The 26062-nt window shown below is 36.8% G+C and overlaps 1 protein-coding gene across 1 annotated transcript in view; it reads right to left on the bottom strand.

Moving 5' to 3' along the window:
- The window catches only part of CPLANE1 (ciliogenesis and planar polarity effector complex subunit 1), a 97267-nt gene extending 78284 nt beyond the window's left edge, over positions 1-18983 (bottom strand). The window contains exons 1-14 of the mRNA XM_072958766.1: positions 18848-18983; positions 11787-11913; positions 10631-10766; positions 10396-10515; positions 9766-9998; positions 8724-8830; positions 7456-7612; positions 6959-7062; positions 5630-5812; positions 3445-3694; positions 3115-3270; positions 2187-2956; positions 1426-1634; positions 1136-1216 (exon numbers count right to left, since the gene is read on the bottom strand). Of these exons, the coding sequence (XP_072814867.1) occupies positions 1136-1216; positions 1426-1634; positions 2187-2956; positions 3115-3270; positions 3445-3694; positions 5630-5812; positions 6959-7062; positions 7456-7612; positions 8724-8830; positions 9766-9998; positions 10396-10515; positions 10631-10766; positions 11787-11867 (2587 nt within the window). The 5' untranslated portion in view covers positions 11868-11913; positions 18848-18983. The remainder of the gene's footprint in view (positions 1-1135; positions 1217-1425; positions 1635-2186; positions 2957-3114; positions 3271-3444; positions 3695-5629; positions 5813-6958; positions 7063-7455; positions 7613-8723; positions 8831-9765; positions 9999-10395; positions 10516-10630; positions 10767-11786; positions 11914-18847) is intronic.
- Between the last annotated feature and the right edge of the window lie 7079 nt (positions 18984-26062).

The following is a 26062-nucleotide window of genomic DNA, read 5'->3' as shown; positions in this document are numbered from 1 at the left end:
GCAACTTGAGGGTAAACTTGCTTATTTCAGTTATTCCTAGTACCTAACACAGTACTAGGTACATAGCAGGCCCTCAATAAGTACTGGTTAAGTAGATAAGTGAATGAAATATACAAAGCCACAGCAGTCAGAAAATAAATTTACTAATTGGCCAAACCTAACATAAATAGACAAAACAGAAACAGACTCATAGACATAGAATACAAACTTGTGGTTGCCAGCAGGGAGGGAGGTGGGAAGGGAGACTGGGAGTCCGAAATTTGTAGATACTGACAGGCATATGTAGAACGATAAACAAGATTATACTGTATCGCACAGGGAAATATATACAAGATCTTGTGGTAGCCCACAGTGAAAAAGAATGTGAGAATGAATATATGTATGTTCATGTATAACTGAAAAAATTGCACTCTACACTGGAAATTGACACAACATTGTAAACTGACTATAATTCAATTAAAAAAAATAATTAAAAAATAAAAAATTGGCTAAACCTGATCATGTACTAGTTATAGTCAAAGCTAGCTGCAAGGTCACTAGCTGAGAACCTATCACAACCTCAGCTCTATATCATAAAAGCTATCACCAGTTTCTAGACTCCACACCCCTATATTCTCATCAAAACTCCAATTAGCCCACAGTCAGTCTAACTTATAGGAAACTCTTAAAGTTGAATTACTTAAGTGCAGAGAGCCTAGGCTACATGTTTCTATAAGTCTGCAATAAGGTGACAAAATATGTGACCCACGGTTTCTTATTTAGATACTTGCAGCCCCTCTAAATGACAAAAAATTTTTTAATTTAAGATTTAAGCCTCATTTTTCTCCCATCAACAATAAATCATAGGTTCCATCACTAACCAAAAAACAGGACAGAGGAGCCTTATCCATGGATTACAAAAAATACAACAACAACAACAACAACAAAAAAAAAAACCGAGGTGATACAAATTTCAAGACTAAGAATAATTTTAAATAACTATTTCTGACAGTCAAGGTACCTACATTTTTATTCTATTTTAACATTAAGAAATTGTGAACACTCAGAAATCTGTAATTATTTTTAAGCTCTACAGCATGCTAAAATACGTTCCTATCAATAATATAGCAAGTAACATTTTTTAACACTCCCCTACCTTTCTCTTGGGTTTCTTGCAGAGCTTTCTTCCATATTTGAACAGATTTTTCATATGATCCTAATAGGAAGCACTCTTCACCTACAAAGTTGTTAACCAACAATTAGCCACAGTTAATTCAATTACTTTGTAAAAATTTACTTGTTTTAAAATTTAGTGGATATTGTTCAGCCAGAAATTATTTTGAAAAAAACAAATAACTACAACCAATACAACCAATTAATAAAACCAAAGTCCAGCTAACGATATTGTTTGTTCCTAGAAGAAGAAACTGTTTATAAGATACTGACCATTGATGGGTTTAAGTTGTAAGGTCTGGTTCAAGCGAACGCCAGCAGTCTGCAATGTAGCCTGTATATGACATAACAGGGATTTGACAGTAGATGCTTCGTGTGTCATCTTTTCAGTTAAGTGTATGTCATCTTCAGGAACTCTTTGACTTAACTGTGTTTGATACCACAAAGTTTTTCTGTACAATGTTCTCCAGAGAACAGTCAATCTGCACACAAAATTAGGTAATCATCACAACCAAATTTCAGACTAGGGGTAAGAATGAGCCTCTTCCTAAGCCTTTTTTTTTTTCCCCTGCCTGTACTCTTCACTGAGGTGATAACACATATACAAATTGATCAGATTTAAATATAGCACAAAGTCCACTGATCAAAAAAATGCATAACATATTTTTAAAACCTTCATAAATGTTTTATGTACCTACGGTCATTTTTCTACAGTGCTTACCTAAACCAAAATCTATCAACAGTATCATGGTTGCCCAAGATTAATAAAATATGTGTGTTGAATAACATTTGGCATAAACCCTAAAATATTTTTAAATAACATAAAACCTATAGTGCTGAGGATACAGGGTTTCTTTTGGGGTGATAAAAATATTCTGGAATTTGTGCTAACAGTTCTACAACCCTGTGATTATACTAAAAAAAAAATAAGGGATTTGTACACTTTAAAATGGTGAATTTCACAGTATGGGAATTATATCTCAATTTTTAACAGCTATAATACTGATGGTATCCTAATATTAAAGTCATTATACCTGTGGCCTGGCTGTTGAACAAGATTCAATACTTGAGGACGAATCTTGAAAGATGAGTTCCAAGACCAGCTTTCCTGAGAACCACTATCTTGAAACATTTGAAAAATGGGTACCATCAATGAATCTTGCTTTACTGTTCCACTTCCATCAGCAGATGCTGAAATCACTTCAGGCTGAAGGCTGTATATGCCATTTAAATTATCAGCTACCATTCTGAGTAAATGAAAACAAGCTAAAAGCTTCTCTGAGAATAACTGACCTTCTTGTTGTTGAGTCAGCAAAAGCTTTACAGTATTTGATGCCAGCTTTACCAAATGTCCTACATCTTGTCTGTACCTCAAATCCCAGTAGTGGACTGATAAACACTGATGAAAAAGTTGAAAGATACAAAGTACCCATGCATCATATATTGGGCTCTTGCTTAGAAAAAGATCAAGTTTTGGGAAAGGACATTTTATAAATTGAAGAATGTAGAAAAAATGAGTGATACAAACTACTGTGTAATTTAACATTAAATTTTTTTCTGTCACATTTTTTGAAATTCCTATAGTCCATGCTGAAAGGAGATTTTTCTGGACAGAATGTAGCTCTGTAATGGTTTTATCTGTCTCTTCAGTATCATCCTTTGCATGTATCGTATCAATCATAGAAGCAAATTCCAACCTTCCTTCCTTGGCACTACTAAACAGTAGATCACTTTTTTGATTGCAAAAGGAGAATAAGTTGTTTGGAAACTGTTTGCCTTCATTAGTTTCTTCTGCTTCAAAATCCTAAAACATGAGTGAAAAAAATTATACTCAGTATCATTAAATACCTTACAAGTAGAATCATTTGATGTTCTCAAGTTTCTCTTCCTTTAATAAGAGAAAAACAAGAACAAAGTCAATATGTAACTGCTCAAAGTAAATAAAACACTGCTACTAAGTACCTGTAAATTTGCTGTTTTTTCATTTAATTTCATTGTTTCTTCTGCCTGCAAGAATCTCGGGACAGTAGAATCAGCTGAATGTTCATTTCCTTGGTGTTTTAACAAGCTAGATCTTAGGGAATCCAGTGATCTCAAGTTCAGCCCTTTGCTGTTTGGCTATAGAAGAAAAGATAAGAGATTTCCAGGAGCAAAATTTTACCCATAATTCTACTACAATTAAGACTTTGATAGACAACTGTATATAATCCAAGGATATAACTGTCAGCACAGTTTAAAATCGGAAAAGACTAAGAAGCCAACTTTCACTAATGATACCAAAAAGCACTATACCTTAGACAGTATCACACTTTGGTATGTTTTCTCAAGTCTCTGGGTTGAATCAAGTAGAAGGGATCTCATGAGCACTGACGGAGACAGATTATCAAGAAATCGAAGGGTTGTGATCATGTATCCATCAGAAATAATGAGGTAGGGTAACCGTGAGTGTGCTTTTATAGAAAATCTCTGTCTCATAGGGTCACTATCAGAAGCTGATGAATCTACAGAATTATTCGAATCTTGAAATGTAAACTGCTGTGGTCTAGCAAATAAATATCAAAATTCAAGAATTAGTGAGAGAAAAATCTTAACAGAAACAGTCATATTATTCCAAACAAAAAGAAAAAAACAAAAAGATTAAAAGTTCTAGAATAATAAAAAACCAAGCAAATTAAATACAAAAATATTAAACATGCATGTATCTGTAAGGAAAACATAAGTGACTAATAGGGACTTACGTGGTTTTTAAAATTTTCTCAGAATTGTGGCATTTATTCTATTTTGTTTTTAATCTAGTTTTATAGAACCTCTTTCAGAAAAGAATTGAGGTAGTTCACTTTTTACTATTAAAGAGAGTTAAACAGTTAACTTTCCTTCTTACCATATATTATACTTATAAGAATATAATTAGGAGTTACGAGTACATTGTTGTTAAGGAAAAGAAAAGAAACTGAGAGGATATTTGAAGAGGATGGTGGTAAGTAAAATTTTATCAGCTTAAGATTAAATTTGACTGAGTTTCCACATAAATATAGTTATTTATTGTTATGGTGCCTGATTCTGAGTACTTAATATCATTGATTATTAATTTGGGGGTTTTATAAATATAAAGAGAACAAATAATAAAAATACAAATTTTTTTCTGGTTAGGGAACTATTCAAATTTAGATTTTATTAGCCAAATGGTCCACAATAGAAGACTAGTTATAGAATGTACACACTATGAAATCTATACAACTAATAAAAAGTGACCTTGTGGAAAGATGTATAAGACATGGAGTTAAATAAAAAAGCAAAATAGTAAACAGCATATATGATATTTTGCTTTAAAAAAGAAACTAATGTTATTGTAATTGTTATATAAATTTTTTAATTTGGAGGACAACACACTCAAATGCTAATAATTTTATCTCTGAGAAACAGGATTACAAGTCTTTCACTTTCTACATTATTTAGTTTTGTACCATTTGATTTTTAAGTTTTTAAAATAACAAATATGTATTACTTTTATAATCAGAAGAAGCAATCCATTTTGAAAGATCCCAAATATTAATTTTAAAGGAAAATGTGAAGAAATTCAAGTCAATTACGAATCAGACCAGAAGAAATAAGGGAAAAAACACTTTCACTGCATGAAGTGACAAGTTTTCCCATTAGAATTTTCTACTGCTAAAAATTCAGCACAACTTTTTGCTAAACATAATCAGAAGGACAGTCCTCTTCAGTTTCCTTTCTATAAAGCAAAGGGAATGGATTAGTTTCAAAGACCTTTTCCAATTTTTTTTTGTTTTGTACATACCTGTGTATATGTGGCTAGCCATATATAATAATCCCACCCAGTAACAACAAACATTTACTGAGCACTTACTTCATCCCTCAATCCTAAGAGACAATTATTGTCGTCTTCATTTCACAGTAAAAGAAACAGAGGCTTGAAGAATAACTTACCCAAAGTCACACAACTAATAAACAGAAGAACCCAGATTTGAATCTTGATCTGTATGACTCCAAAGCCAAACTGCTACCCCATCTCACTAAAAATTAAAATATGGCTAACTTCTAAAGTCTTCTATCCATTTTCAACAACATTTCCCCTTTTTCCTTCTAGGAAAAAAGTAAATAAATCCATATGCCAAGTTAATTTTGAGTTATTAATTTAAGTAATTGTGTTCTTCTTTTAAAACAGTAAAGGACATATCACATTTTTATTAACTTTTATATCAAAGAAGATACATTTTTAGTGCTATTGAATATTTAAATAACATATACTTACATAGCCACAATGTCAAATTTTCACCAGGATTAAGCCACAAAAAGAAATAGAAGAAAACTATAAATAAGAAACAGATATTGAGATGACAGACTCAAAGAAAGAATAAGACAATGTGAAAGATGAAATTATTTTAAAAAAAAAGTAAAGTAATATCAAAAGAGAAAAAACATCTGTAAATAAATTAAAACAATTCAAATGTCTCACCTATATGTTATTAGTGGGTGAAGAGGAATAAATTCTGCTGGCCCAAATTCTATAGAGCAACCAAATGTAATTAACGTTAGCAATTCACCTTGGCAGGTCAACAAAACTAGGGAGCCACGTTTTAACACACAGGCCAGAAAAAGACTATCATGAGTCCAGCTGATATCACCTACCCAGTACGACCTAGAAAAAGCAAGACAATATGTTTAGAAAGGACTCTCTACAATGTCTTTGACAGTTTATAATGGCCAAGGAGGGGTGAGACACTTCAAAATATAATGGCAAAAGAATGAATTGTAGGCAAATGTCACATACATTTTGTGTATTCTACTTCCCAGAAAAAAGGTAAGAAAAAAGGCGTTTGTGCATAAACATCTACTCTACACAACATACCAGTTAGAAATTTACCTAGATTCATAAGCAAACCATAAGATGGAAATACTACCTAAAAAAGCAGAGCTTTTTAGTCCCTTAGATCATAATTAGAACAACTTTTAATTCTAGTGGTGTCCACAGCTAAGATCTACTGGTAGATCTGAAGTGAATACCATGCCTGTCTTCTCTGCAGCCTGCCAGAGCTCCACTCAGTAGCAGACTCCCTCCTCCCAAAGCCATTACTACTCCTTAAGTATCTAATAATATTAATAATGTTTCTTTCATGGGGATAAAAAGTAGCTCCTCCTCTTGTAAATGATGACCACCCTAAGTCAAAGAAACCACTGAACTGAGACCAGTAATACTTCTAGAAAGGAACTTTAGGGGAGAGAAAGAAAATAAAGAGGCAGCCTGGATGAATCAAAAAACTTTGGATATTCAGAGAACACACAGAAGTATCCAGAAAAGGAAATCTGGAGACTCCAAAAGGAAATATTCCTGCTCTACAATCCTGCGTAAGTCCATCTGCCATCCAAAACCACCATTTATGTTGCTATCAACCCTTACGCAGAGAATGCTACTTTTGTTTAAAAGGCTATTAACACCTCAACCTGAGTATATAATGGTCTTCCCAATCCAGGTTTTTCCGTTCAGTCTCTCTAACTAAGCCCAGTATTTCTCTACCCAATCACGATTCTACTCCTCCTGAGGCAACACAGAAACAAACAAAAAAGAAAATATGTTCATCGACTTCTACCCTATCAGATCCTTTCCTGAGGCATTTAAGGCCTTCCTTATATAAAGCAATTATTAGAATCTATCAAGCACAAATGCTAAAAGTTGCATTATCTATCTAAATACCTACTTAGACACTTACTGTATTATCAGAGCCTTAAACTTATTAGACTATTAGAAAAGAAAAGAAAAACACTAGAAATACAAAAGAATTCTTACCTGATAAGTGTTGCTGGAACCACAGGATTCTTATTACTACATCCTTTAAGGCTACCACAGAGAGTAACAAAATTCAGTGTGTTTATAAATAATACCTGAGTTGACTAGAAAGAAAAAAAAAGACAACAAAACCATTAAAATTATTATACTTATAATTCTGCAGATCTAGAGATTATATCAATGAACTATCTAGAGACTTTCCCAACTGGCAAGGTAATATTGACCACCTATAAGTCTTCTTTCTTTTATACTACATTTCAAGAGTATCAAGTTACCACTTTGCCTTTCTTTCTTCCTTTTCCACTATCCTCTTTTCACTTCTGAGGGTCAAATTCTGAAAACTATGTCAGCTAATTTTAAAAATTTTACCAATTTACAACATCAAGTTGGATCAGAAACCACCAATTTAAAGAACATAAAGTAGTATTAAGAAGAAAAAAAACTATCTTAAGGGTAAAAAAAAATGTCAAAACTGAACTAAACTCTTTTTTACTGACCTTCGGGTCTTTCTGATTAAGAGTTACTGCCAAGGTAAGTCCGTCTCTTGAAAAGGCAGAAATCAGAGCTCCTCTTGACTTTACTGATTCACACTTAGGAATAAGACTGTGCAGAAGGCAGTCTTGCTGTGCCCACTGAACATGGTATGTCAATGACCTAAGAAAGTAATGAGCTAATTAAGAACAGGAAATATGCATATATATACATTTCATAACAAAAAAAAAAGGGTCCAACTAAATTCCTACATGTGTACATATATATGGGGTCTCTTAGCAAGTGTTCAGAAGTTCCATATAGGGCGTAAAAGAGCAACTGCTAGTTAAACAAGCAAGATCCATATCAGGGTTTTGTTAGTAATGGCATGTTCTGTACCCAACCCCAAACACATCTGCAACCACTAAAGGTTTAGACGCAATATTTCCACATTACTGCACACATTTTTACACAGATTAAACAGAGAAGAGGGGATTTTTAGGATAGTGGCACTGATAAGAGGATAGTTACAGGCATATGTGTATTTATCAAAGGCCATCTAGCTGTATATTTAAGATTTGTTCATTTTACTTTATATTAATTATACTTTAATAAAAGTACTGCTAGCATAGAAAACAAAGAAAATAAACAGAAAAAACAAAAAACCTCACTATTTTACTAAATCTTAGTCTTTATATGCTTTTTTAGAAGTTTTATTTATTTATTTATTTATTTATTTGTTTATTTATTTTTGTGGGAGGACGTAATTAGGTCTATTTATTTATTTTTAGAGGAGGTACCGGGGATTGAACCCAGGACTTCACACATGCTAAGCATGGGCTCTACCACTTGAACTGTACCTTCCCCCAGTCATTGTATGCTTGTAATGTATTTTGTTTTACTGGGCTTTTAGAATAAATAAAACTATTTTTAATGTAAAAAACTTGCACATTTAAAAGGTATAGCAGTGAATTCAGTAAGTTATGTCCTTTAAAAAATCCAGTTGAATTACTTTTCAAAAGAGTTACTTTATAGTCTTTAGACAAGCAAAGCCATAGTCTGCCATACCTTTCATGTGTTCTCCAAGAAGGAAAACAAAACAAAAACAAGAAAAACTTTCTAGAATAAATATTTAAAAGGAAAACTAAAGAAACAGAACAATACTTAAAGGAAGAAAGGATTTGTGAAGCACCAGAAGTTGAAATTCACATTTCATTTACTAATTTTATTATGCATTTGTGGGCCAAGAGATAATAGTTTTATAAAACAAGGAAGAAGGAAACATTTACCTCACCTCATAGGTGTAAGCGCATTTTCATGCCACCGAATTGCTAGAAATGTTAACTTCAGGCTTTCCCCGGAAAAGAAAGCAAATGAACACAAGCAGCAGTCTCCAAATAACTGCAGGCAAATTTAATACACTTTAGTACGTAATTAATCTGAAGATAAGTCAAGATCTATGCAACATATATTTGTCATCATAAATAAAATAAATGAAACATATCAAGATCCTGCTTGTATTTTTATTCTTAACACATAGCTTAACATTAAGCTGGCAGGAGGATATAGCTTAGTGTAGAGCGTGTGCTTAGCATGCACGAGGTCCTGTGTTCAATCCCCAGTACCCCCGTTAAAAAATAAGTAAGTAAATAAATAAATAAATGAATAAACCGAATTACCTCCCCCCAACACCCAAAAAAAATTTTTTAATTAAGCTAAAGACTAAGTAATTTATTTCTGAGCCAGAGGCGTGTCTCAAATGGGAAATCAAGGTGAACTTTACTCTCTTAAGAAAACACTGCCATTTATTTATGTATGCTTACATATTTATTTTTCTCTTTTATAGTTACATATTATTTAAAATGGGGCACTATTGGTGGGGGTTGAGGGAGGTATAGGAAAACAATAAAACTTCAAAATGCAATTTCTCACAATAGTGGACTGGGTAATAAAATGCATACAAAGAGCTATTTTAAATGTTTTTTTAGTTAATGAATGTGTTATTTCCTGGGAATAAATGGCTTACTTAATATCAACAATTCTAGCTTTTTTGATCACAAAACCAGTTATATTCCAAAACTAGGGAAAAGTAAAACTAGGGAAAGACAAAGGAAGCTCCAAGTTCAAACCATTTTTAGTAAACATCTTTCAAAACGTGACCAAGAAATATAAAAATTTTTTTCCATGATAATTTTACAATTACTGTGACAATGAATGATGACTGGAAATACATAGCTGTGTCATTATACACTCTGTTCAACAGCTTCCCAGATGGTGTCTGCTCTTTGAGTCCGAGATCTCAACTTCTATAACACCCTGTCTGATTTGGATTTTACCTCATTTTTTATAAAAACAGCATGTACTACAGCTTCTTTATCTTCAGGGGAAGGCAAAGGCACTGCTTCTTCAGGCATAATCTGGGACCACTGGCCCACCGATGTAGGGCTTTTAGAAGATAAGGTATTCTTGAATTCCAAATGTTCCCAAAGAAACATCCATCCAGAAGGAGTTACAAGCAGCACTCTTTTCCCATTGTCAGATACATACAAGTACAGTCTCAAAGAGCTTGCTAAAAAAAAAAAAAAAAAAAAGTACTGAAACCTCTGAAGCCTGAATTCTCCCAAAAAGTACTAATTTTATCTATTCTGACAATAAGGAACCTAAACGATGTTTCCATTTAGGATGTAAGACTAATCAGAAGTACAATAATAATAACTTTTAACATGTACTTATTATGTGATACTAGGAACCCATTGCTACCATAGGTATGTTAGGCATGCCAGACTTTCTTCAAGATGAATATCTCTTACAAATGAACACCACCAAAGAAATATTTACATATATAAGGAAATATATATATATTTACACAAAGATGTATTTTTAAGACAGTAATAGGAAAATGTTTTATCCTCTATTCCTCCTAAATATCAAGTCAAACCAGTTTAAACAAATCAAAAAACTCCCACCTACTGCAGCTTTAATCATTTCCTTAGGCTTTTCAGTTGCTTGTATAGTTTTCAAACAATCTTGATCTTTGTTCCAAAGGAAAAGCTTCCCTGTAGCAAGTACCCCAGCCAGCCAGGCATCTGTTTCCAAAAAGAAAATGCAATACTTACAATCTAATATTTCCCTTAATATTACTCCCAAGTTATTAAAAAGTACAGTTTACCTAGACTTTTGAAAAGATTAGTATTACTTAACCATTATTGGATGTTGTTAGGACTATAACATCCTTCAACAAAGGCTGAAGACTAGGAATTTTCTTCTTTGTCCTTCCTGATAGCAAATTAATTTCATTTATGAATTTATTATCCAAAAGAAAAACAGCTTCATTTTCCTAAAAGAAGAAATAAGATACAAGAGGTGTCAGAAATTCATTCAACTGCTTACCTAAATAAACTATCCTAGAAAGGAAAATACAGTGACATTTAAGAAAGATTATTTATTTCTATATGCTACACATCACAGAGTGAACAATAAGGTTGATTATGGAATCTGAAGATTTTTCATCCTATCTTAAAGTATCTCTTGTAGAATTACTAGGTAGGATGAATTAATGGTTACACTGAAATTTCTTTGAAGTTTAGAATTATAGGACTATCTTCCAATTCTGGTAGCCTAATCTGAGTCTTCTGCTGTTTAATCTCATCAATCTGAACAGCAGTATGGGCAGGTTTTTAAATTATTTACTTAGGCTAAAATAGATACGACTTTTCATTTCTGAAGCAGTGTCATGCTACTCCTAGACTTAGTTTTAGAAAATATCAGGAAAATGCTCTGAGCTTACTGGAAAACTTCCAGTTGGACATGAGGCTGCTTCATCACCTGTGTGGTCATTCCAAGATTCACCAGGACACAAGACTCACCAAGCATGCGTCTCTGCTCAAAAAGACTCTGTAGTTGTTAGTTTGCAGAGTGAAAGCCACGCTCATCCTCAACAACTGCAGAGAGGCGTTCTGGCTGTGCCATCTCAAAAACTGGGACTTTACAAGCTAAGAGATTACGTCCCAGAATTTCCAGGAGAGCAGAGCAGAGGAGAGTGAGGATGACACATTATCCCAGTCTCCAAGAGCAAAGCAACAGAGGACAGTGAAACGATGAAGCAAGTGATGGAGAAAAGGAGCAAGAGAGTGATGAGAGTGGTGACAACTCTGATACATCACAGAAAGACTGATGCCCCCTTCCTATCTCTGCCAGCTTCTTACTACACAAATACACAAAACCCTGTTCAGTGGGCAGGTGATCCTTCTACACGTATTTTATTTTTAAAGGTCATAGAAATTTCTTCAATCTTATAGGCAAAGCATACATTTAATATATATTACAACTGATACTATTTGAGAAAAGAAAAACCTACCTGTCCCAGCCAGGAGACTCGGGGCCAGGGTTTTTTCTGCTTGATACTTGTTGATGTCAAAACTTCTAATCGTATCTCCATGCTTGTTAAGATATCAATGACCAATTAAGTAAAAAGCCACAAGATGCTGTAAAAAACAACAACAAAAGATAACATCCCATAATACTGAGGATTTTAGTTTAAAATTTTCATAAAGTTTTGGTAAATTACTTTTCATCAGCTCAAGTTAACTCTATTTTTAAGGTAAAATGTTGACAATGTATTCAGTATCTCATATCTTGAATAGCCAGGCAAAAAGAATTTGCTTCTTTGACAAGTAATTCCTCAGGCCATGAAGATAAATATGAACTAGGACAACATCTTGCCAATATAGTTTCTATGTGATGTGATTTTCTCAGTGAGGTAAGTTGTATTTTCCAAAAAGGGCCACAAGAATATCTCCCATCTCATATGCTCTTCTTACACCATGACTCACATTTTTCTCATTGAGAGCTCTGGTTTATGCATCATCCCTAAAAACTGGGTGGGATTTTGACTCCTCTGACCAAGACTAAAATGGAAGTGATGTTATGTATTTTCCAATGCTAGATCATCCAAGGCTAAGCCACCGAGCTGTAAGAAAGTCCAAACTAACCAACATAAAAATGAAGCCCTGAGATAATATCAAGTAAAGATGCCCAGCAAGTCCTCATGCTGGGTGTGGGCATAGCTGCAGTAGAGGCTAAAAACAGTCTGTCAGAGCCCAACTAGGGTGAGGGGAGCATAATATGGGGTGAATGGTCCATTCCTGGGTGACTGGGAGGATGTTCATGCAGTGGGAGAGCCTGGCACAGCAGGTTGGAGCCAAGCAAAGTGAGGACATAGAAGCCATAATGAAAGGGATCCCAAAGACCAAACTGAGGACAATATGAGCATCAAAATAAATTATAGTAATTATTTTATAATCCATGGAATAAAATAGGAAACCATGAATCCATAAATAAAAATATTACTTATTTATCAATAAGTTGAACATTTGTTAAAAATGGCCTATCTATATTGTTTCAAAATATCTCCCTATAAAATACTCATTAATTTCAAAAGACAAAAGAATAACTTTACAACGAAGAAACAAGGCAGATTCCATTTAATCCAGTGATCAAAATGAAAATGATCAGAAATGGGACAAATGGAAATCATCTGCCACCTAATCATTAAAATGAGAAAAAAATCTCTGGAACATATGTGCAAAAGAACATAACCTGAATTTAATCACAAGGAAATATAAGGGAAATCCAAACTGAGGGACATTCCACAAAATAATTGATCCGTAACCTTCTATGAAAGTTGGGAAAAGATTGAGAAACTGGTCCCAAACAAAAAACCTGACAACTAAATGCAGTAATTGTAAATTTTTATCCTTCCATGATAAAGGACAATATTAGACAGCTGTAAAATCCTGAATAGGAAGAGAAACTGAGGATTAGATGGCTGTAATACATGAATGTATCAGTATACAAATCACTATTTCTACCTCTATCCTGTAAAAAGACCAAAAGTAATGACAGCCTAGTAACAGTGAGCAAACTTAACACTCAGATCTTGATTTCTAAATACCATTTTTCAGTAAGAGGAACCAGCATTCCTGGGAAAAACTGCTGATTTCAGGGTTGGGGCAGGAAAGGAACCAGATGGACCTGGAACATCTTGTGGTCCAAAGCAAAGAAGTAAATGTATGATAGAGGCAAGTCAAAAAGAAAGAGGAATGAGACTGAAGAGCCAAATCTGGGGCACTGTGAGTGTCAAAATAAATAGGTTAGTCTATTAAGTAAAATAAGGATAAATGAGACCACACTTTATATGGTGGTAGACGTGGAATGTCAACATTTTGCAATGATCATAGTAAAAACTGATTCACAAAAGAACTATCAATGGATGCTAAATCAAACAGAAAGAGAGGGAGGATTCTGATGAGGAATAGGATATTTACACATCCTAGAGGTATCTTCCCACAAATTAATTCATAATTTACAAAAAAACGAGAAAAGAAAAAATACCAATAGTGGAGAAAAGGGATAATATCTTAACCTGTAAGGGGCAGACAGTATGCTCCTCTGGTGTGATAACTTGAAAAACACAAAACTTTATTTATGTAATATTTCTGCCAAAAAAAATGCAAACCTGTCTATTCATGAGGAAACTAATCCAAATTGAGGAAAATACAATTTCTTAAAAATGTAATTGTCATCAAAATAAAGGCTCAAGAGCTGTTCAAGTTAAAGAAGATTAACAATATAAGATATAAGTGCAATATAATATCCTGAATTATATCCTGTACCAGAAATTTTGCTATAAAGATTATGCTATAAAGAATATTACTGTGACAACTGACATAATTGAAATATGGACTGTAATATAGATAACAATAATGTATCAGTGCTAAAATTTCTGAACTGTATAACTGTCCTTGTTTATGTAAAAGAATATCATTGCTCTTAGAAAATGTGCATGGTACTGAGTACCAAGGCGGAAAGAGGCATGATGTATGCAAGCCACTCTCAAATAGTTCAGAATGCTGGAGAGGGTGTGGAGAAAAGGGAACCCTCCTACACTGTTGATGGGAATGTAGTTTGGTGCAGCCATTATAGAAAACAGTATGGAGATTCCTCAAAAACCTAAAAATAGACTCACCTTATGCTCCAGCAATCCCATTCCTGGGCATATATCTGGAGGGAAGGCTCATTCAAAAAGATACATGCACCCCAATGTTCACAGCAGCACTATTTACAATAGCCAAGACACAGAAACAACCTAAATGTCCATCAACAGATGACTGGATAGATAAGTTGTGGTATATTTATACAATGGAATACTACTCAGCCATAAAAAAGAATAAAATGATGCCATGTGCAGCAACATGGATGGACCTGGAGATAGTCATTCTAAGTGAAGTAAGCCCAAAAGAGAAAGAAAAATACCATATGATAGCACTTATATATGGAATCTACAAAAAAAGAGACACAAATGAACTTATTTACAAAACAGAAACAGACTCACAGACACAGAAAATTTATGGTTACTGGGGAAAAGAAGTAGGAAGGGATACATTTGGAGTTTGAGATTTGCAGATTCTAACTACTATATATAAAGTAGATGAACAAAAGATGAACAACAAGTTTCTACTGTACAGCACAGGGAATTATATTCAATATCTTGTAGTGAGCTATAATGAAAAATATGAAAGCGAACATATGTATGTATGTGTATAACTAAAACATTATGCTGTACACCACAAATTGATATGACGTTGTAAACTGACTATACTTCAATTAAAAGAAAACAGAAAAAAGAAACTGATCAAATAGTTCAGAAAAAAGTGTGTGTGCACAAGTATAAAGAGAAGGATAAAGATAAACAAAATAAAAATAAGTGGCCAATCTGGATAATGTTTAGGAGTTCTTTATATTCTTCTTGCAATTTCTTTGTAAACTTAAAATTATTTCAGATTTTAAAAAGACAATCTGGGAAAATTGAATGTGACTAGATATTAAATGATATCAAAGAATTAATGTTATTTTTTGGTGATGTGTGGTAATTCCACTTTTTTAAAGAGTCCTTTCCTCTCCTAGATTAGAGATTCAGTATATACTTAAATACTTATGCCAGGGATTTGCTTTAAATACGCCCTATGTATACTTATGAGTTTGTCAATTAAAATGTAAAGGATAAAAAGATAGCTAATCATTTCAAGATGTAAAGACAGAACTCTACAGAATTTGATGATGGATGGTTTTCCATCTTTTAAAACTCTAAAAATCACCTCCGGTCATCCCAGGGACACAAGGCTGGTTCAACATATGCAAATCAATCAGTGTAATACATCACATCAACAAGAGAAAGGACAAAAACCACATGATCATCTCAATCGATGCAGAAAAAGCATTTGATAAAATTCAACACCCATTTATGATAAAAACTCTCGCCAAAGTGGGTATAGAGGGAACATATCTCAACATAATAAAAGCTATATATGACAAACCTACGGCCAGCATAGTACTCAACGGTGAAAAACTCAAAAGCTTCCCACTAAAATCTGGGACAAGACAAGGATGCCCACTATCACCACTCCTATTCAACATAGTCCTGGAAGTCCTAGCCACAGCAGTCAGGCAAGAGAAAGAAATAAAAGGGATCCAAATTGGAAAAGAAGAGGTAAAAGTGTCATTATATGCTGATGACATGTTACTATATATAGAAAACCCTAAAAGGTCCACACAAAAGCTACTAGAGCTGATTGAAGAATTCAGCAAGGTAGCAGGTTACAAAATTAACGTTCAAAAATCAGTTGCATTTCTTTACACTAACGATAAATCAACAGAAAAAGAAAGTACAGAAACAATCCCCTTTAAAATATCACCCAAAGTAATAAAATATCTGGGAATAAATCTAACCAAGGAGGTGAAAGAATTATACACAGAAAACTATAAACCATTGATGAAGGAAATTAAAGAAGACTTTAAAAAATGGCAAGCTATTCCATGCTCTTGGATTGGAAGAATCAATATTGTTAAAATGGTCACACTGCCCAAGGCGATCTACAGATTTAATGCAATCCCTATCCAATTACCCAGGACATATTTCACAGAACTAGAACAAATCATAATAAAATTTATATGGAACCATCAAAGACCTAGAATTGCCGAAGCATTACTGAAGAGAAAGAAAGAGGCTAGAGGAATAACTCTCCCAGACTTCAGACAATACTATAGAGCTACAGTCATCAAGACAGCATGGTATTGGTACCAAAACAGACATATGGACCAATGGAACAGAATAGAGAGCCCAGAAATGAACCCACAAACTTTTGGTCAACACATCTTCAACAAAGGAGGCAAGAATATACAATGGAATAAAGACAGTCTCTTCAGCAAATGGTGTTGGGAAAACTGGACAGCAGCATGTAAAACAATGAAGCTAGAACACTCCCTTACACCATATACAAAAATCAACTCAAAATGGATTAAAGACTTAAACATAAGACAAGATACAATAAACCTCCTAGAGGAAAACGCAGGCAAAACATTATCTGACATACATTTCAAAAATTTTCTCCTAGAAGAAATAAAAGCAAGAATAAACAAATGGGACCTAATGAAACTTACAAGCTTCTGCACAGCAAAGGAAACCAGAAGTAAAACAAGAAGAAAGCCTACGGAAAGGGAGAAAATTTTTGCAAGTGAAACCAACAAAGACTTGATCTCCAGAATATATAAGCAGCTCATACGACTCAATAAGAAAAAAATAAACAACCCAATCCAAAAATGGGCAGCAGACTTAGACAAGCAATTCTCCAAGGAAGACATACAAATGATCAAAAAGCACATGAAAAAATGCTCAATATCACTAATTATCAGAGAAATGCACATCAAAACTACAATGAGGTATCACCTCACACCAGTCAGAATGGCCGTCATTCAAAAATCCACAAATGACAAATGCTGGAGAGGCTGTGGAGAAAGGGGAACCCTCCTACACTGCTGGTGGGAATGCAGTTTGGTGCAGCCACTATGGAAAACAGTGTGGAGATTCCTCAAAAGACTAGGAATAGACTTACCATATGACCCAGGAATCCCACTCCTGGGCTTGTATCCAGAAGGAAATCTACTCCAGGATGACACGTGCACCCCAATGTTCACAGCAGCACTATTTACAATAGCCAAAACATGGAAACAGCCTAAATGTCCATCCACAGGTGACTGGATAAAGATGTGGTATATTTATACAATGGAATACTACTCAGCCATAAAAACCGACAACATAATGCCATTTGCAGCAACATGGATGATCCTAGAGAATGTCATTCTAAGTGAAGTAAGCCAGAAAGAGAATGAAAAATACCATATGAGATCGCTCATATGTGGAATCTAAAAAAACAAAAACAAAAACAAACAAACAAAAACAAAGCATAAATACAGGACAGAAATAGACTCACAGACAGAGAATACAGACTTGTGGTTACCAGGAGGGTGGAGGGTGGGAAGGGATAGACTGGGATTTCAAAATTGTAGAATAGATAAACAAGATTACACTGTATAGCACAGGGAAATATACACAAAATGTTATGATAACTCACAGAGAAAAAAATGTGACAATGAGTGTGTATATGTCCATGAATGACTGAAAAATTGTGCTGAACACTGGAATTTGACACAACATTGTAAAATGATTATAAATCAATAAAAAAAAGTTTAAAAAAATAAATAAAATAAAATAGTAGTTAAAAAAAATCACCTCCTGTAATGTAGCAGAGGTTATTTTTGCTACATACTGAACTGGCACTCAAAACACTAATGCTACATACGGATAGATACTAATAAACATCACGAAACAAGTGAAATTAGTTAATGGAAGAAAGATATAAAAATAAACTCTATCACACTCACAAAATATGCGAGAGGAGAAATATGTAAAGTCCATCCCTTAAAAGCACCTTTATTTAAAACACACTGGCAAAAGCAATTTCAAGAGAATAATCCAAGTTGTTCTGTGGTTTCCACAACAGACAAGTCTAAAAATTGGCGTCCATTTCTGCGCGTTTAATTTATCACCCACTAAGGTCAACACAGGAGTTACCCTAAGAGCACGTCGCAGAAGTCATCCCCAGGGGACTCCAACCGGATCCTGCGCGGCAGGGCGGCCCTCTACTCCGCGAGGTGCCACCGCGGTGCCCACCGGGGACGGCACTGGAGCTGGAGGACCCGGTCTGGGGCCGAGGTCTGGGCCGAGCCAGACTTCGTCCCCAGCCAGCTCCCGGCAACCTGGGCCGCTCGGAGCCCACGCACCTCGGTCGGCCTGACGATGCTGCGGCGGGAGGACGACGCGGGGGAAGCCGGGGACCGGGCAGAGGGACAGGACGAGGCGGCTGGGTGCGGCGGGGGATGGCGGGGCTGGGGGAGGTCGCGGGCGTGCACGACAGGAGGGTGTGAGGGGGAACGAGGAGCCCGAGGAGCCCGAGGACGCCGGGCCCGACGCCGTGGGGAAGAGGCTGGGGCCGTGAGGGGCAGGAATCTGCGGGCAGTTACCTCCGCCAGGGCCCAGTGCGTCCGGGGCGGGAAGGCGCGGCGAGGCCGAGGGGGAAGCGGGCAGCGCGGCGGCGCGGCGGGAGGGCGGCGGCCGCGGGCCCAGCCGCCAGCCCTGACGCGAGCCTGCGCCCTGGCGACGGCCGAGGGCGGGGAAGGGGACGCGGGCGAGCGCCGCCAGTGCGCCTGCTCCGAGCCAGCCGGGAGCGCAGGCTGGAGGCTCCAGGTGCTCCTCCCTCCTCTTCTCCAGGGCTCCTCCGGGTTCCCGCCCTCTTCCTCCCGCCGTCCAGCGCCTCCGCACCGCCTCCCTCGCCTCCGTCTCCTCCGCTCGGCTGCCCCTTCTCCCTCTCGCGGTCTCCTCGGCTTCGGCAGGTCTTTCTGTCTTCACCTCCCCGGTGCGCTCCTCAGACACACGCCTTTGAGTGCCCAGGCGTTGTGCAGGGCTTTCCAGGAAACCGTTTTTAATACCAATAGGTAAATCACGGGATGTCGCCACCCTAGCGGAGACCTCCATAGACCCGAGAATAAAGGAGTAGTACACTGCCCTGCACAGATCAGGTGGGCAACTTAAGGCGCTAAGGAAAGTGTGTCAGTACTCTGAATTCCTAGTAACTTGTTAATTTACTATACTGTTACCGCCCTTATGCTGGTCCTGCCGACCGAGGGGGAACAGGGTACAGGAAAATGCAGCTCTAGGGCTATGTTTGGCTTGAGAAGGCAGTTTTCTGTAGCTTAAATTTGCATACCTTAAGCAGGGGCATGCTCTCCGTTTCCCTACCCGCCCTTCTCTTCACTTGCTGATGTCACTAACTCACTGGCCTGGTATTTGAAAGCACTTGGGCTTGTTACCTTTGGCTAGGCTAGGTGTGTTCCGCTGAGTAAATGGCTCAGCTCTCTCAAATGGAAAGCTATCAGCTTGGTTTACCTTAGCAAACAAAGGGTACAAGGCAGGAGAACTGTGTGTCTGAGGCCATTCTCCCTCCACAAGGTGAATTATAAGCTGAGGTCCATTATATGATGGAGTGGTGAGTAATCTAGGGTAAGACTAGGCTGCCATATCAAAAAGCCTCTACTATAAATAAGTAGCCTGGAGAATATAGACAATTATTTCTCTCTTGTGTAACTATTACAAGGTGAGTGATTCAGTTTGGCAGAGTAGCTCTGCTCCACACAGTTATTCAGAGATCCAGGCTTCTTTGAGATCCTCGCTCTGTAATTCTCCAGTGTCTCGTTGCATAATAAAGACTGAGTCCCAGTGGATTCTAGCCAAAGGGAAGGGAAAAAGAGAAAGCATACCCACAGTCTGGAGACCTAGGCCCAGAAGTAGTACACAATATTTCTGCTTGTGTTATTTTGGAGAGAACTCAGACAACTGGCCACACCTAACCACAAGGCAAGCTGGGAAAGGTAGATTAGCAAGATACCTAGAAAGACTGAAAGAATGCTTTCAGTGGACAAATAGCCATCTTTATCACAAGTGGTTAGAACATGAAAAATAATTATACCTATTTCCTGCCTTCTGGGGTATCACAGTTTTGGTGAGGAGATAGGAGAGTATGTAACTAGCTATGAATAAGGAACATGCTGTAAGAACCCAAAGAAAAAAAATGACTTAGAACTGTATTTCACAAAATTTAATGTACATATGAATCACCTGGGAATCTTGTTAAGCTGCAAATTCTCGTAGGTCTGGAGTGGCTGGAGCCTTAAGATTGGCTCACCTAACAAGCTCCCAGGTGATGCCGATGCTGCTGGTCGTTGGACCACACTTTGAGTAGCAAGTGGTTGCAGATGCAGCAAACAACACAACGGGAATGGCATGTGAGCTTTGTATTATGTTCAGTGATTAAGAGTCCAGTTTGGGATGTTAGATATTCTATATTCAATTCCCAATTTTGACTTACTGGCTGATTTAAAATGCTTATCTTTAAGCCTAATAAAGATTCAAGTAACAGAGAACCCCACACAGACTGGATGTAACAATATAAGAAGTTGATTGGCTCAGCAGGTTTCTTAAAAGTTTTGATTCGGCAGGGCCTTTGTTTTATTTTCCCCAAATTCTCTTCACTCTGCCTTTTGTCTTCAGGCTGGCTTCTTTTTGTGGTAAAGTGAGAAGATGGCACATCTACTTATTTTACAAGGAAAATGTAGTTTAAAATTTTTTTCTGTAATTAAATGTTCTTTATGAGCCTATACCCCATGATGTAGCAGGGAAAGTCTTTACCTTGACAATTAATGGTACTTCCATTTCTTCTTTTGTAAAATCTCTTTCAGATGAATGCTTCGTCTTGCAGATTGTCTTCTCATTCCACTTAGTGTACAGTGTAGATTCATTGTGATTGTGGTAGGAGGGGTTATATGCCCTTAAAGGCAATGGGGAAAGAGAGTGCTTGCATTCAAACGTTGTTTTCTATATTCTTAGCCATCACTGCTTCAGGATGTCTGATGCTGACTCCTGGGTCTCTTGCTTTGGTGTCCACTGTAGTGTCTGTGATGTAGAGTCTCGTATTTCCCCCTTGATGTTGCAAGCATGCCAACTAAGGCTCGGCCACATCCTTCATCTCTCCATTCTGCAGCCTTTACAGTGGGATCCTCTTGCTCTCAAGTCCCCCAGAGCATGTGAGAATGTTCCTTGAGCTAGACATAAGAGGCTGAGAGCAGGTTAGGAGTGATGATTCAGCTCTTTTCTCTAATTATCACACATTACCATGTTTTATTCTTCTGGGACCATCCCCATATTGGGAGAGAGGAAGCATCCTACAGAACAATCTTTTCTAATAACTGGGAAAAGCTACTTAGCTCTCAACTTTCTCTTCAACCACATCCCCACGAGATTTTACCTTGAAATATATGCATATCTGATTCCTTGTTTCCACTAAGTTGGGGGAGAAGGGGACTCTCTTTTGCCTCCTGAATAGTACTTCTCTTACACACATTCTGAGTCCTCTCTGGATGGCTATTGTATTGTGACTTATGGCAAAAGTCCAGATTCAGACTTCAGTGCTTTGAATTTGATATAACAAGACATTTAGAGTCCCTTTCTCTGTGACTAAAGGTGAGCTGTTTAGACAGTTGTCTCACCAAGGAATCAAATAATAATTTTGCTTGGAAACTTCAAGCTGAAAGCAAAACCTTTGTTCTAGGTGGTTTCTAGCTTCTCTACAAAGGAGTGCATGCCATGTGCATGCACTCAGTGAATGGGTAGTGTGGTAGCTTTATAATACATCAGTTTGGTTAGGCTGAATTACATTTTCCAGAATTCCCTTCCTTGCATGTTTCTAGCTAGAATAGACCACAAGAGCAATTCTTCTTATGGGAGAGATTTGAGGGCTGAAGTGAAACAGCAGTCATTTTGTAGCTCACATATGTGGTCATTCATCTGCTGGCTTACCTTCTTGTAAGGCAGTAGCAAAACTTGCCTCTGCTCTAACTTCCCTTGGATCCTCTTTCAGAGGCTCCAATTCCTGACACATGTAAGTATTTAGCTCCGAGAAGGTCCCAGCTTCTGCAGGACACCGATACCACTAAGATGAGAAATAACAAGGCTTGACATGGCTTTGGGTGTGTTCTCATGAGCTCCAGCTCAAGCTCACAGGTCCCAGACTTTCCTTATTCTCTTCCGCTTTGCACCTGTCTTCACTTGCTAATCAACTGCTCTGTGAACTTCAAGCTCCAGCATCTGAAGCAAAGACAACAGCCTTTCAGAGACTACTTGAACTAGCTCTCACGATTGCATAAGGTCAAATCCCTATAAACACACAAACACACACATTTTCTAGTGCTTCTTTCTCTTTGATCGAACCCTGACTGATACCATGTGCAGCATAAGATTTAACAAGTATAAAATTACTTCCCCCAAAATTCTTTTAAAATTTTTTTATTGAAGTATAGTTGATTTATAATGTTGTGTTAGTTTCTGGTGTATGGCAAAGTGATTCAGTTAAACGCATGTTCTTCTTCATATTCTTTTCCATTATGGTTTATTACTGGATATTGAATATAGTTCCCTGTGCTATACAGTAGGACTTTGCTGTTTGTCTATTTTATGGATAGTAGTTAGTATCTGCTAATCCCAACCTCCTAATTTATCTCCCTCAACTACTTCCCCTTTGGTAACTATAAGTTTGTTTTCTGTGTCTGTGAGTCTTTTTCTGGTTTGTAAATAACTTCATTTTATCATATTTTAGATTCCACATATAGGTGATATCATATAGTATTTGTCTTTCTCTTTCTGACTTACTTCACTTAGTATAATTTCTAGGTCCATCCATCCAAAATATTCTTTAAAAATATCATCTCTGTTGTGGTAGCAAAGGGGCTACAGATGTCCCAGATTTTAGATTATCTATCCAAACTTACTCTCCAACAGAAAAAGATCTATTTCTCCAACCTGGGCTTCATTCCGATTGGAACAGCTTAAAGTCATATATCCATTTTTAGTCAATCACTTGGCCTTAAAAACAAACAAACAAAAAACAGCACATGCAATGACTGGTTTATGCTCTAGTTAAGTGTCACTGTGATAATGTGAGTTGCAAGACTGTAATGGCAATAATTAATCCTGGACTTCCCCTGTCACCTGAAATGCAACTGTTTTAAGTATGCCTTCCATTGCTTGTCAGTTAGATGGTTAACTTATCACATACTTAGGCAGATAACGAGTAAGTAGCCAGAAGTCATTTTGACTATTAAACTGAATTATACAATCAATGACAGTTGCCAGAGTTGTCAGAGACAACGGACTTTATTTCCCATGGCAAGCACTATGGATCCATATATCATCCCAAAGGTAGAGACCATGCTCTGATTTCTTTTCCGAGGCTCTACTGCAGAAAGTGGACCCACAGCAACTGTAACCCAGTAGATGAGGGGCTGTGATGGATGCCTCAACAGTTTACCAAGCCACTGCCTGGACCTTATCTTTAGATGAGTGTAATCATACTGATGTAACGTGCATACTTTTAATTTCAGTTCTAAATTTTTTTCTTGTTTAAATGGCAATTGGAGTTGTTCTACTTTCAGAAAACCCATTAGAAGGAAAAAAACATAACTAAGATAAAGGGAAAAAATAAGTCAAATAATAAGACCTGGGCTATCAGGACAGGATATAGGAAAGAATATGTGCTTTTAGGTAAGGTTCTGTATTTTGATTGAGGTGGTTAGGTAGGCAAATGTGTTCACTTTGAGGAAACTTATTATTCTTAATATATGATTTGTTTACTTTTCTGTGTGTTATTTTGAAGTTTTTTTTAAACATTTGGAAAGCTATCATTTAAACAAAAATAAAACTGCTGACAAAGTGAAGAAGGGTCCTCTATTGGCTCCCCAACAGATTCACCTTTAAAGGATGGGTAGGATTTTGATAGAGAAGTGGAGGAAGATTATGAGTTCAGTTGCATCATATTGAATAAATGTAGGACACATTCAGGGAATGTAACATAAGCTCCTTTGTGGCAGATTCTAAGCACAAGGCATCTTTTGGGTGCTGTCTTAGCAGACTCTGTCTTTGAGGATTGCTTCACACACTCAGAGGTGGACCTTAGTAACCGTATTAGTAGTACATAACCCTGTCCTCCTATGTCCTCCCACCCCCAGCTAACTAAATGGGCCCCACAGGACTTAAGGCAGTTGCAGGCTTGTAAATATTTAACAAACTGCTCTAGGAGGTGGGGGAAGAGTCATGATTTATAGCACTGGACAATTTCTGTGGGGTAAATTTTCCTACCATGACTGCTTTCAAGTTAAAGCCTGACATCAACTGGCTCACAGATTTCCTGAAAAGTTAACAGTCCACTCTCAAAACCCAGTTCCAGGGGCCTCAGCACACCACTGACTTAAGGCAGTCAAGCCACAATCATCCTGAGAGGGGAGCAGCCCTTGACAGATTTATCAGAAGAGTGAAGACGTTTCTTTCCCAAAGCCTACCTCCCCTCACATCTCATTCACTGAGACTGAGTCGCATGTCCCAGATATGTCTCAAGTTTCATGAGACACAAACGCTGTGTGAAGATGGGAGTGTTGTCCTGCTTGGTTTTTACCTGTGAGGATCTGCTCTGATTTATGGAGGGGAAGGGAAGGTGACCTAATGAAATCGGGTTCCTCTTAGGAAGGTGAAAGAAAATGAATGAACGAGAGAGATTTTAAAATTCATTATACCAAGTACCCTTATAATTAGATACCTCAAATCAGGTTGCTAATCAGGAAGCTGAGAACAGGTCAGGAATAAACAAAAAATAACCAATCATGTACAAGTTCCAGGTACTCTGCATCCTTGCCAATGGCCAGTCTTAAATTTTAGCCATTCTTGTAGATGTGTAGTGGCATCTTATCATAGTTTTAATTTGCATTTCCCTTGTAACAATGTTGAGCTTCTTTTCATGGGTTTATTTGCCGTTCAAATATCTTTTTAAAAAAATTTTATTTATAGATTTATTTTTGTTGGTGAGGAGGTAATTAGGTTTATTTATTTATTTTTAATGGAGGTACTGGTGATTGAACACAGGACCTTGTGCATGCTAGGCATGCACCCTACCACTGAACTATACCCTCCCCCTCAAATACCTTCTTGAGTAAAATATCCAAATCTTTTCTGCCCTTATTTATCTCCTGGAGATGTGGGGGGAGTTGTCTTATTGCATTGTAAGAGTATTCCATATATTTAGGTCAAATCTTTTATAAGATCTCTGGTTTGTAAATATTTTGTCTGTGGCCTAGTTTTTTGTTTTCTTAATGTGTCTAAGAGCAAATGTCTTAAATCTTGATGGAGTTCAATTTATCAACTTTTTCTTCTTAAGGTTTTTCTTAAGAAATCTGCTTAATCTAAGGTCACGAAATTTTTTCTCCAGTATTTTTCCAGAAGTTTCATAATTTTACTTCTTATATTTAGGTCTGTGATGTGATTGTGTATTTTATGAGGTAAGGGTTGGGGGTTTATTTCCATGTAGACATTCAGTGGTTCCAGAACCACTTATTGAAAAGACTGTTCTTTCTCCCGTTGAACTACCTTGGTACCTTTGTTGAAAATCCGTTGTCCATGTGTATGCATCTACTGCTGTACTTTTATTTTGTTCCACTGACATTTCTTACACCAATGCCACATTATCACAATTTCTGTAGCTTTATAACAAAATCTTGAAATCAGTAGAATATAATCTCCAGTTTTATTTTTTCAAAACTTTTGGCTATTCTAGGACTTCTCATTCCTATATAAATTTTAGA

The sequence above is a fragment of the Vicugna pacos genome, chromosome 3 (assembly GCF_048564905.1).
Source record: "Vicugna pacos chromosome 3, VicPac4, whole genome shotgun sequence".
In the NCBI taxonomy this organism is placed as follows: domain Eukaryota; kingdom Metazoa; phylum Chordata; class Mammalia; order Artiodactyla; family Camelidae; genus Vicugna; species Vicugna pacos.
The sequence above is the reverse complement of the archived record's forward strand: the minus strand, read 5'-3'. Positions and strand labels throughout refer to the sequence as shown.